We start from the raw sequence: 13,335 nt of genomic DNA on the forward strand, positions 1-13,335 counted from the left end.
TTTATGTCCCCACAACGTGAGGAATACCTGAATCACACACACACACACACACACACACAAAACACATTTAATGTTTTCTGCCACTTTCTTGTTTTTTATTCATTGATTTTATATTGTTGATCAGAATTGTGCATAATTTGGCACACAAATCATCTTGGTAGCATCATGCAGGAGGAGATACAAATCAAAGTGTCTTTAAAGGCCCAAACAACCAAGTTTCTGAGTTATGAATGATTTGATTCTACATGAACACAATTTTCTGCCAAAGTTTAGAACAGTTTTGATTATTTTACACAAGAGATTTCTTTATTTCTGTTTTTCGCTCATACAGTCCTTATGAGTGAGAGGCTTTTAGAGTTTAGAGTATCCAACTCTTCATAATTCACATCTAATTATGTTTGTTAACTTTGATTGTTGCTTATGCAATCACATATGCTCTATATTTCAACAAATCATAATAATATGATATATAATGTGCGTCCAGCCTCCGTCTGTGGATTTATCTGTCTGACAACTTTGCTTTTATGGAAAATATAGGCTCCTAACAATAACAATGAGGTGACAGAAGCAGGACGTACAACATGTAATAAACATTTCTACATTTGTGGTAAACATGTGCGAAAATTCTCTTGAGAAAGTTTCACTCAGCAAAAGGAAAGGCAGATCTTTGTCTGCACATTATTACCATCAGTCATGTGGTTTTCACTCTGCACTGTAGTTGCTTTTCGACCTATCAAGGATGAGAGGAAGACATAGAAATTAGATTAACTTTTTAACATTTTGCTTCTATAATTATAGTAATAACTAAGTTGAAGAAGGTTTATCTTGCTGGAGCAGAAGGAAGCACATCTCCCATCATAGATGTAGTATGTGTTATGTTTTGTTTTCTGCTTGTATGTGTTTTTGGTAGTGGTCTGATCCGTCGAGTCTGTGCTCACGTAGAGTGTCTCTGAATGAGGAAACCGAGCAAGAGGGAGGGGGGGGGGGGGTGTGTGTTGCCTGTACGTACGTAAGTAAGTGGCTTTTTATGTGGGGGCTGGAAATTCAACAGAAAGAAGAAAGAGCAAGCTGAGGTTAAAATAGCATCTGTGACTAAAGAGCAGAAACTTCTTCTGGAAACTGAAAGGCAACCTTTAGTTGAAGTGTAAGATGGAATAATTTAACTGTATCGTCCGTGTTTCTACATGTGAAGAACTCTGAATCCTGAATCTGAACGCTGAATCCTGCTTGGTGAGTTTCATTGAATATAAATTAAAAAACACATTTATCTGTGCTCAAATATAAAATACCTCAATATTGGTGGTCTTTAAATTAAATATGTATCTCTGTTTGCATTTTGTTGAGGTTGAATTTGGGAAGATTACATTTTCCTTGCTGTTCATCCCTTGTGAAGGTTATTTGAAATTATTATTATTATTATTATCCACAAGTTGTTTACATCTGTGGAAATCAAATGTCAAGAAAATGGTAAATAAATGAGTATGTTCCTCTGGTACTAAGGACACTTAGGCCATAATTAAATGTTGTAAGTTAAGATTTATTTTTAAAGAAGGAGCAACTTCAAGGTGCATTTTTTAACGGCAGGAAAAAGGTATTAAAACCTTTGAAAACTATTTTTAAAAGTATTAAAACAATGAAAATATTTTATATTAAAAGAGGATAAGATGAGACTTGTACATGTGATGTGAAAGGGGTTGCACATAGTGATGAACCCGCGGTAAATTATTACCAGACTCTGCAGTTCCCTTCAGCTCCAATCAGCCTTTTAGAGTGTTTGAACTCATTGTTTTGGTTTTACACATTCAGAGACCTGCTGGTGAATAAAGTGGAACAGTTAAAGAGATTCATATTTGTAGGCATGGACAATGACACCACTCCAAACTAAAGCTAATGGTGCTCAGTGGCTTCTATGTAATAAAAAAAGCAGTGTGTGCCAACATGTTTGCCATATCAACTTCTATATCCAGTTTGTGTTGTTGTGGCAATTCACCTCTTGCACTTGACTTCAATGAGGAAAGAAACAATTTCCCAGTACAGTATTGTCACACTTTCTTTAGTATTGGTATGTTCATATCTTAATTCTACCACTTGTGAATAAAGGAAGAGTTGGGCTATATGGTTGATTGGTATTGCGCAATAAAGTGACAACGGTGAAATCCTTGCCTGGTCTTTGTAGACTTTCCACGTTAGCTAGCTAATGCTATACTACCAGCTGCAACACAACAAGCCGACAACAGCTCACCATACATGCGTCCCAACAATTTTGGCACATAAGTCAAAAACATTATAAGTGAAAAATAGTGCAAATATTTCCTCCACTGCAAGTTTCTATAGATAATATATTCCTCCAAAAGTGATTGGTGCATTGCCTACACAGATGTGTTTCAGTAGATAGTAGATTCTCCTCCATTAATTGTGCTTTCTAGTTTTAAGGATGACCATATGGCATCTGGTGCAAGTATTCAACACATCAACATTTTTTTCAGTGAAGATATTTCCAGTGCAGCTTATTCATATGTAATTAAGACCAGACATTGGCATTAACTTAATAAGGCAACACAACTTAAGAAATCATAAAGAAATCCCCGTCATTGCTGCTGTAGCATCGGTACAAATGTGACTGCAGGATTTCCACTCCAGTTTGTTGTCTTTGAAAAAACTGTCTATAACCTGAAAATGTTCCTCTCCAGTTGTCTTTCCTGTAAGCTTCTTGCAAAACAAAATTTGCTCATTTATGCTCGACAACGCACAAAGGCCAGGAGCAGAGCCTCTCTGCTGCCATCAGTCATTTCATCCAACTGCAAAGCCAACAGACCTGCTTGTTTCATTATATGCACCACTTGTCCAAAAATGGAACTGTCTTGAGTGTGTCGGCTACTTTCTTGTCAATCATAGTTTCAGCCAAAACTATGGCTGCAGGGAGAATGAGATCTTCAACGATAAGAGTGTGGCTTTTTTGATTTAGCCAAGTAGTGACACAGCATATGACACCTTCAGTGCTTTGCTTGACACACTTGGTGCTTTCTTCAGTGTAGTCTGACTTGAGTTGAAGTTGGACAGTTTTCAATCGAAGAACTCCTCAGTTTTACCAAGACTTCCTGAGTGTTTGGTGCTCTGGTGCTGCTGTAGATGGACTGGCTTCATTGAATTAGTTGTCAAGATTTCACCGCAAAGTAAACACTGTTGCTGGCGGTGGATCCACGGATGTACAAGTAAATCCGTACAAAATATCTTTTTCACTGAACTGCCAGTGTTTGGGTTTGGCCTCTTTTTTCCTTCTGTCACCAGGCTCCCCTAAATCTGAATCCAAAGTGACAGCAACTAGACATTTATTTGTAATTTATTCATTTATAGTTTATTCGTGTTTACTAGCTGCTGCTAGTTGGTTTACGCACAGTTTTGACATGCGTGTGAACATGACCTATTCACACAGTTGTGTATTTAGTTGCTGTGTGCAAGTACAATTGTAGAAATAGCCTTATAGAATGACTATATGTTTTCTCATCATTTTGGAAATACGTTATAATCCCCAATCGTCCCATGTAGGGGAGACCGCGGATGGTTGTAACATTTTTGACATTTCAAATGTCTGTAGCTTGGAGCTCTGTTAAACCAGCGCGTTCAAAATGTGATGCAAACTAGTGGCATGTGTCTGCTATTAAATGATGTAGATTTTATCTCTGCAACACAAACAGAAAACGCATGGTTTAGTCGCAAACACAAGGAGTAAAATTTTACAATTGACCCCATAGTCCGGGTTAGTTGTAAGATACCCTGGGGTGAAACTGAACATTATGAAATAAGGATTATGACAAAAACTTAAGATATTGAAAACTTTTTATTCAACACTTAAATGATTTTTGATGAGTTTTTAATGTAATTGCGATTGTGTCTGTGTGTTACACTTTCATTTTAACATTATAATAAAACTAAACAAAATGTGCAAATATGCACCAGATCAATCAATTGAACATTAGTGTGTTTCTGTGTGAGTGTGTCTGTGTCAGTGTGTGACAAGTATGTATGCAGTATGTGTGGCATTCCAAAATGTTGAGAGAACCCCCTTGGCAGTCTTTCTCTTCCATGACCTATGCATACTGAAATTCAAAGTAAACATATAAATACAATTAATTTTTTGCTTGGGGTAGGTTGTAACATTTTATCACATGTTACTAACCCAGACTCTTGTAGCCATGAACTAGCTTACCTTACAGCTAACCACTAAAACATTAGCACTAACCACTTGCATGAAAGATATCTACATTTTGGGTTTTTTGTGTGTCTTTGCTTTGCATTGTGCTACTTTTGACTTTTGACTGACTGTACTAACTGACTGTAAAGTGGAAAACTAGAACTCTGCCGCTTCAACCTGCTGACTCTCCACACACTGAATGTGAGTTTGACTAAAAACTGGAGTCAAAGTAAAAGTAAATGTCAGTGAAGTTAGTAGAGGAGGGAGGGGAGCCATGACTGACTCTATTTTCTGTCTGTTGTGTTTTCAGCTTCACTCTGAGACAAAATGTCTTCCAGATTAGAGGAGGATCTCTGCTGTCCGGTCTGTCATGACGTCTTTAGAGACCCTGTTCTTCTGTCATGTAGCCACAGCTTCTGTAAAGACTGTCTGGAGTGCTGGTGGAAAGCGAAAAATACACGTAAGTGTCCAGTTTGTAAGAAAAGATCTTCAAAGTCAAAACCACCTCATAACCTGGTGTTAAAGAACCTGTGTGAGTCCTTCTTACAGGACAGAGATCAGAGAGCTTCAGAGGCTTTCTGCAGTCTGCACTCTGAGAAACTCAAACTCTTCTGTCTGGACCATCAGCAGCCAGTGTGTGTCGTCTGCAGAGATTCAGAAAAACACACCAACCACAGATTCAGACCCATCGATGAAGCTGAACGACAAAACAAGAGGGAACTTGAGGAAACTCTGAAGCCCTTAAAGGAGAAGTTAAAGGTTTGTGAACAAGTTAAAGTGAAGTTTGATCAAACAGCAGAACACATTAAGGTCCAGGCCCGACACACAGAGAGGCAGATTAAGGAGCAGTTTAAGAAGCTTCACCAGTTTCTAGAAGAGGAAGAGGAGGCCAGGATGGCTGCTCTGAGGGAGGAAGAGGAGCAGAAGAGTCAGATGATGAAGGAGAAGATGGAGGCTCTGAGCAGAGAGATAGCAGCTCTTTCACACACAGTCAGAGCCACAGAGGAGGAGCTGAGAGCTGAAGACGTCTCATTCCTGCACAACTACAAGGCTGCAGTGGAAAGAGTTCAGCGCTGCCCCCTGCTGGATGATCCACAGCTGCTCTCAGGAGCTCTGATAGACCAGGCCAAACACCTGGGCAACCTGACCTTCAACATCTGGAACAAGATGAAGGAGATGGTCTCCTACACTCCTGTCATTCTGGATCCAAACACTGCAAATTCAGAACTCATCCTGTCTGAAGATCTGACCAGTGTGAGAGAAGGAGAGAAACAACAGCAGCTTCCTGATAATCCAGAGAGGTTTGATTATTATGTCTCTGTTCTGGGCTCTGAGGGCTTTAACTCAGGGACTCACAGCTGGGATGTCGAGGTTGGAGACAATAATACAAACTGGAGACTGGGTGTGTTATCAGAGTCTGTCCAGAAGAAGGGAAACATACAGTCTGGATTATGGAGGCTAGGGTTCTATGAAGGTAAATACTCAGCATTTTCACCACCAGCTCCCTCCACTGATCTCTCAGTGAAGAAGCTCCAGAGGATCAGAGTGAATCTGGACTGGAACAAAGGAAATCTGTCGTTCTCTGATCCTGATACTAACACACACATACACACCTTCACACACACTTTCACTGACAGACTGTTTCCATTCATTTTCACAAGGGATAAACTGAAGATTTCCCCACTGAAGGTCTCTGTGACAGTAGAACAGATCAGTTAGAGATGATGATGATGGTTCTTATAATTACTCTCATTTATTTCTTAAAGGGAAAAGTCGCTGAATTTAACCTCTGAAGCTTCTGTCCTCCTGCTGTCTCATTATTCCAAAATATGTTCATGTTGTTTCACTTGTTGCTGTTTTTGTCAAACATAAAATGATTCAACTTATTTTCTGATCTTTATATTTGGTCTCTTCAGCCTTTAGTTTTTTATTGATACTGTGTCATTTTAAATGGTTGTTAATGTTTTCTGATGTTGACTTTGTGTGGAGCCATGAAGACCAGCATCCAATAATCAATTACTGCATGTTGAACTTTATTTTAAATTCCAGTTCAGATTGTAAAGTTTACAAACATTAAACGTAATTCATTGTTTAATTAAATATACTGTATGTAAAACTGTATATCGATGGCCAAAGAGCAAAACCTCCTCTGAAAAATGCACTTTTATGAGAAAACTAAAAAAAACGTATTGTTTTCTTGCAGAATGCTATTTGTTAAAGATATTCAATACATAATATATTATGTGTTAACAATACCAACTAGGTATTAGTGCCTAGCAAAGTGCAGATAGGTGGTTTTTCCCCACTTTTCCTGGATCATTTTGCAGATAGGCGCTTTTGCACTTGGTGCAAGTTGGAAGAGGTTCTACAAAATGATGCTCTAAATTAAGTTAATAATTAAAATTAAATTAAAAATAAAATTAAGTTTGTTTTCAGGTAAAAAGATGGGCCAGTGTAGTAAATGTAATAGTTACTACATTGTAGTATACTAGGGTCAGAATTCAGCTTGGTCTGGTGCTGATGCAGACAGGAGGTGATGTGCCTCAACATGTTCCCAGCAAACCTCATGGGAGGTTTTCGTCAGGTGACTTTTCTGTCACAACGAAAGGCGGGATTATCTTGCAGACAGACTGAATATGAGCAGCCTTCCTCGTTCTCATCATCCAAAGTGAAATCCGCCAATCAGAAAATTCTGCAGATAGGAGGTTTTGCGCTTTGGCCATGGATATGAAATAATTCAAAATATCTGCACAATTTTACATTTGATGTGATGAAGTCAAAATAATTCTGTCTGTGAAAATGTTTTTTTCAGTTTTCATCAGTTGAATTCTGTCATTTAATCAGAGGAGGGGTTTTATTTAAGGTGGACGTGTGAGTTTGGGTCAATAAGAAAAAAATGCTCCTGTAAAAATTAATAAAACTCAGGATTATGACACCCTGTGATGTCTCCTGACATATTAGTGTATTGGTTTCTTGAGACTTTTTAATACTGAGCAGGCAGCAAATAGGCAGGAATAGCAATAAGACTGAAAATCAGTTTACCATGAGTAAGGGCAATGAGAAAAAAATGCTATAGTAAAAATAATCAAAATTTAGGATTATAAATCAATTAAAGACCATTTCATTCTATGATTCATTCTCATTTCATCTTCCCCCCATTTATGTTTTTCAGCTCATGAATTAGCTTGAAAATGACGGAACAACGCCATCTACAGGCGTTATGCCACTAAGTCATTATTATGAGATACTAAGTCATTATTATGAGATAGTAAATCATTATTATGAGATACTAAGTCATAATTTTGAGATAGTTTTTCATTATAATGACTTACAGGATCTTTTTTTTCATCACAGTGGCAGAAATGGGCTTCCATATTTCATAATTCAAAGGCTAAAAGGCAAATGAAAACGATAATCAGTGAACAAAGGTATTCTAATAAATCTTGATCAAAGCAATAATCAGTTTGCAAAGGTACTCTAATACTGTAAATCTTAATCATATCAAAGCACTCATTTGGTCATTAAACAAAGAAATAGCAATAACTATAACAAATTTCCTTAACTTACTGAAATAATGCATCTGGTGCACAGTCAACTGGAGAAAGCAGCAAATATCACACACAGGTCATCACGCAGCAGCAAACAAAAGTAGACACTGAGCCAGGCCTCTTATCAGTTCGGGTGTGCCCCGTTAGGTTGAGTCAGTTTTTCTGGAAAAAGATGGCCCACCAAAAATACAATTTCTGCCTACATGACTGCTATGTGAACCTTAAATTCCTGCCCCTCTGAATGACACATTATTTTCTAAGCTTCATAAAGGTCATGCTGTTCTGTACTTCACAGATAAAATCAGATAAAACCTGTTACTCATTAATCTTTAGGGGAGTTGGTAGGTGTATTTTTGAACTGTGGAATGAAACACACTCTGTTTTACATGTGAAGCGACAGCATTTAAAAGAGGTCTGACAAAACTCCACCCCTCAACTGACTCACCTGAGACAAAGCAGGAAACAGTTTATTCTCCGTCTCTAAAGAGACACACAGACTGAGAAACAGACGATCAGATTCACCTTCAGACCAAACTAACAACTTCCTCTGAGTGAGTAGAGCTACAGGAGAGAAAAGTGGAAAACTAGAACTCTGCTGCTTCAACCTGCTGACTCTCCACACACTGAATGTGAGTTTGACTAAAAACTGGAGTCAAAGTGAAAGTAAATGTCAGTGAAGTTAGTAGAGGAGGGAGGGGAGCCATGACTGACTGTACTAACTGTCTGCTGTGTTTTCAGCTTCACTCCGAGACAAAATGTCTTTCAGATCAGAGGATTTCTGCTGTCCAGTCTGTCATGACATCTTTAGAGATCCTGTTCTTCTGTCATGTAGCCACAGCTTCTGTAAAGACTGTCTGAAGAGCTGGTGGAGAGAGAAACCAATACATGAGTGTCCAGTTTGTAAGAGAAGATCTTCAAAGCCAGAACCACCTCGTAACCTGGTGTTAAAGAACCTGTGTGAGTCCTTCTTACAGGACAGAGATCAGAGAGCTTCAGAGGCTTTCTGCAGTCTGCACTCTGAGAAACTCAAACTCTTCTGTCTGGACCATCAGCAGCCAGTGTGTGTCGTCTGCAGAGATTCAGAACAACACACCAACCACAGATTGAGACCCATCGATGAAGCTGCACGACAACACAAGAAGGAACTTGAAGAAACTCTGAAGCCCTTAAAGGAGAAGTTAAAGGTTTGTGAACAGGTTAAAGTGAAGTTTGATCAAACAGCAGAACACATTAAGGTCCAGGCTCGACACACAGAGAGACAGATTAAGGAGCAGTTTAAGATGCTTCACCAGTTTCTAGAAGAGGAAGAGGAGGCCAGGATGGCTGCTCTGAGGGAGGAAGAGGAGCAGAAGAGTCAGATGATGAAGGAGAAGATGGAGGCTCTGAGCAGAGAGATTGCAGCTCTTTCACTCACAGTCAGAGCCACAGAGGAGGAGCTGAGAGCTGAAGACGTCTCATTCCTGCACAGCTACAAGGCTGCAGTGGAAAGAGTCCAGCGCTGCCCCCTGCTGGATGATCCACAGCTGCTCTCAGGAGCTCTGATAGACCAGGCCAAACACCTGGGCAACCTGGCCTTCAACATCTGGAACAAGATGAAGGAGATGGTCTCCTACACTCCTGTCATTCTGGATCCAAACACTGCAAATTCAGTACTCATCCTGTCTGAAGATCTGACCAGTGTGAGACTAGGAGGGAAACAGCAGCTTCCTGATAATCCAGAGAGGTTTGATCTCTTCTACTCTGTTCTGGGCTCTGAGGGCTTTAACTCAGGGACTCACAGCTGGGATGTCGAGGTTGGAGACAATACATACTGGAGACTGGGTGTGTTATCAGAGTCTGTCCAGAGGAAGGGATTCATACAGTCTGGATTATGGGGAATATGGTTTTATAAAGGTAAATACTCAGCATGGTCACCACCCACTCCCCCCACTGTTCTCTCAGTGAAGAAGAAGCTCCAGAGGATCAGAGTGAATCTGGACTGGAACAGAAGAAATCTGTCGTTCTCTGATCCTGATACTAACACACACATACACACCTTCACACACACTTTCACTGACAGACTGTTTCCATTCATTGACATTGTAGATAAACTGAAGATTTCCCCACAGAAGGTCTCTGTGACAGTGGAACAGAACTGTTAGAGACGATGATGATGGTTCTTATAATTACTCTAATTTATCTATTAACCTTCCTGTTGTCTTCCCGTCGACTGCGCACACATGTCCTCCCGGGTCAAAATTGACCCGGTCTGGTTTGACTGTTTAGAAAGCATATAGTATAAATTATCACTCAAAACTGTGTAACATCTTTTTAGCCAACTTCATTCCAACTCAGTATCACAAATTTTACATTACTTTTTAAATTTATGATCAATAGACATCATTTACATTAAGTCATACATTGTTTTTGAGTGAAAAAATAGCAGAAATTATGAACTAATTTAATTATATTTAAGATCAGAGGAAAATATGTTGATAGATTATCACAGACTGGTATATGTCAAAGCTTAATCAGGACACTGTTTTGACACTATTTCAAATTTTTTAATGGCCGCACATAATAACACCTGTTGTCCCTTGGGTCAAAATTGACCCGGTCTCGTTTGACTGTTTATAAAGCATAAAGTATACATTATCACCCAGTTCTGTGTTACATCTTTTTAGCCAACTTCATTCCAACTCATTACCACAATTTTTACACTACTTTTTGTTCAATAGAGGTCAATAGACCTCATTTGCATGAAATTATACCTCAATTGTGATGAAATCAGGTTTACAGACCTGTAGCTTTGAAGTTGTATGTGTTTGATTGTGTGTGTGTGTGTGTGTTAGGGGTGTGCCATATCATATTGTTCACGCTAATATCAGTATAATTTTTAATATGATAAAAAAAAATCATATCATGATAATGGCAGTATTCTGACATGTTGATGTAATGATGTACAGCAACAACAAGCATGGCTGGAGGCAAAAGTAACATTGCTACCGACTCCACAGTGGAGGAGTTAATGTGGAGGTGGTTTGGTTACAAAAGATCAGATGTACAACAAACCACGGCAATATGTAAGAAGTGCAAGAAGATTGTAACAACAAAAGGGGGCAATACAACAAAGTTATTTCCCCACCTCAAGCTGAAGCACCCGGTTGAGTACGAGGAGAGCAAAAGATCCTACCAGGAGTATTTTGTCATATTGCCAAGATATTATTATCGCTAACCTCACACGCCAAATGGTTTGTTACACATCTGAGAAGTCGTCTTTGGAAACTGTTTGGAAAAGGGCAGGCACTTTCAAAAAATACTTGGCAGGTGATTGGATGAACCAACTGTCTATCACCGTCTATCACTGTCTTACCTTACGAGGCAGCAGGATTCGCGAGATCATGTGAGAATCTTCATAAGACGCTGATTCGTCTGAACAACCAGTGGTTCAAGAACGGTCTGTGTGCAATTTTGCAGACTTACACGACACACCCAATTTACTATGTGACACGCCTACTTTACTACACAAAACCCCCCTGTGATGCTGTCACCCTAACGGCAAGCTACTCGACAAGCCCTTCCCCCTCGACCCCGACCCCTAACCCTAACCATCCCCCTCCTCATGCCTAAACCTAAGCAAGTGGGTGTGTCATATAGTAAAGTGGGTGTGTTGTGTAGATACTGCGAGTCTGCAGATAGACCTACTTGGGTGGCTCAGACACAAACACATAACTTGAAGCCTGACAAGATGGATTCTCGTGTGATCTCATGATCTTGCAAATCCAGCTGCCTTGCAAGGTAAGACAGTGATAGACGGTGATAGACACATGGTATTGCAGAAATATCCTGAATATCGTGAGATTATTTTAAGGCCATATTGCCCAAAGCTAGCGTGCATGTACATGTGCATGAGTGTGTGTGTGTGTGTGTGTTCATCTGCTGGAAAGCATAATATGTGACCAATCGCCCCATTGCTGCACCTATTGGTGGTCGGGTCAAATTTGAACCAGGAAGACCACAGATGCCATAAATTTTAATAAAACACCCACAATTCAATTAAAGCGGTGATCATTACTTTTACTTGCAAAGAGTGTATTATGGACCCATCCATGTGATTTTCAGGCAATTAGATGAAAGAAATCCATATTTCCGATATAAAAACATTTGAAAACGGGTCAAATTTGACCGGAGGACAACAATGAAAGGGAGAAGTTTCTGAATTTAACCTCTGAAGCTTCTGTCCTCCTGCTGTCTCATTATTCCAAAATATGTTCATGTTGTTTCACTTGTGTTTGTCAAACATTAAACATTATTTTCTGATCTTTATATTTGGTCTCTCCAGTGGTATTTTATTGATACAGTGTCATTTCATTCATTGTTTTGTTTTCATTGTTTTTCATTTCATTCATTGTATTCATTATTTAATTAAATATACTGTATATAAAACTCTATATGAAATAATTCAAAATATCTGCACAATTTTACATTTGATGTGATGAAGTCAAAATAATTCTGTCTGTTTTTTTCAGTTTTCATCAGTTTATTCAAGGTGGACATGTGAGTTTTAAGGTGGACATGTGAGTTTTAAGGTGGACATATGAGTTTGGGTTCATGTTGGTGATTTAAGGGCTGAAGTTTTCTCTGCTGTTTCTCTCTGAATAAGAAAACCTGCTAAATGTAGAAAATGTAAATGTTTCCTGATGTTTGCTGGATGTTCATGTAACCTGTAACCTGCTGTGATTCTTTCTAAACTGGAAAACTTTGTGTGGAAACCAATAAAAAGTGAAGCAGGTAATGTGTTCAGATTTATAGTCATCATGTTTTAGTTCTGACTTCCATTTTATCAAATGTAACAATACACACAGACTCTACAGGATCCATCATGTTTTTTAACTATTTGTCTCTTTTCTCTCAGTTTCCGTTGTTGTATCCACAGGTAGCTTTCAAATCACACAAATCTCCTGCTGTCTATATGTTTTTAAATTAAAAATACCCCTTATCTAGAGTATTCCATCATACCCCTTCCTTATAATAGTCCATGATACCCTTTCCTTTAATACTCCAGGGTATCCCTTACTTATAATATACAGGGTACCCCTAACTGACAATATTCCCAGCTGCACCTGTATGACAGTACACACACACACACACACACACAATTACAGTAAAATAAAATACAGAGGACATTACCTCAGTATGATCAATGGTATCTACAGCCCTGTTTTAAAAATCATTGTAATTTGGGAATTTGGTATCACTGGTTTGTAGTTGTCCCACAGGTTTGAGATAACAGCTGTTCAAATGTTCGGCCACTAGATGGAGACATTGAACCATAAACTACAGGAGGGTTTCATGGCCTGATCTGGACTGAATATAAAGCAGAGTTTATGTAAACATGGTAAGATGACCTCCAGGTGTTAATGCAGCTAATGTTATTACTAATGTACTATACTAGTAATACTATAATAATGTATTATACTTGATAGATACAAACTGATGTCTCCACTTAGGTCACAAACTGGTATTTGTGTTGGAAGTAGAAGTTACTGTTAATTTTGTAAGTAATTCTCTGATTTGGCTCCACCTGCAGGCCCTTTTTCCTTTGTTGTAAATTGT

The 13,335-nt window shown here is 38.9% G+C and overlaps 2 protein-coding genes across 4 annotated transcripts; both read left to right on the forward strand.

The window, feature by feature from the left end:
* Positions 1-997: 997 nt before the first annotated feature.
* On the forward strand, positions 998-5,911 carry LOC137180880 (nuclear factor 7, brain-like). Of its 2 annotated transcripts, XM_067586155.1 has the most exons (3): positions 999-1,230; positions 4,503-4,652; positions 4,820-5,911. In XM_067586155.1, the coding sequence occupies exons 2-3, from the start codon at positions 4,563-4,565 to the stop codon at positions 5,909-5,911; spliced, it is 1,182 nt and encodes a 393-aa protein (XP_067442256.1). In that variant the 5' UTR covers positions 999-1,230; positions 4,503-4,562. The 2 variants fall into 2 exon arrangements, with proteins under 2 accessions (XP_067442255.1, XP_067442256.1); XM_067586154.1 differs by having other exon boundaries at positions 998-1,230; positions 4,503-5,911.
* A 2,579-nt stretch (positions 5,912-8,490) lies between these two features.
* Positions 8,491-12,447, forward strand: LOC137180882 (nuclear factor 7, ovary-like). Of its 2 annotated transcripts, none has more exons than XM_067586157.1 (2): positions 8,491-12,268; positions 12,309-12,447. In XM_067586157.1, exon 1 carries the CDS (start codon positions 8,496-8,498, stop codon positions 9,879-9,881), a length of 1,386 nt encoding a protein of 461 aa, XP_067442258.1. In that variant the 5' UTR covers positions 8,491-8,495; the 3' UTR covers positions 9,882-12,268; positions 12,309-12,447. The 2 variants fall into 2 exon arrangements, with proteins under 2 accessions (XP_067442258.1, XP_067442259.1); XM_067586158.1 differs by lacking the exon at positions 12,309-12,447 and having other exon boundaries at positions 8,491-11,517; positions 12,249-12,304.
* Positions 12,448-13,335: the final 888 nt, after the last annotated feature.

The sequence above is a fragment of the Thunnus thynnus genome, chromosome 4, assembly GCF_963924715.1.
Source record: "Thunnus thynnus chromosome 4, fThuThy2.1, whole genome shotgun sequence".
Taxonomy (NCBI): domain Eukaryota; kingdom Metazoa; phylum Chordata; class Actinopteri; order Scombriformes; family Scombridae; genus Thunnus; species Thunnus thynnus.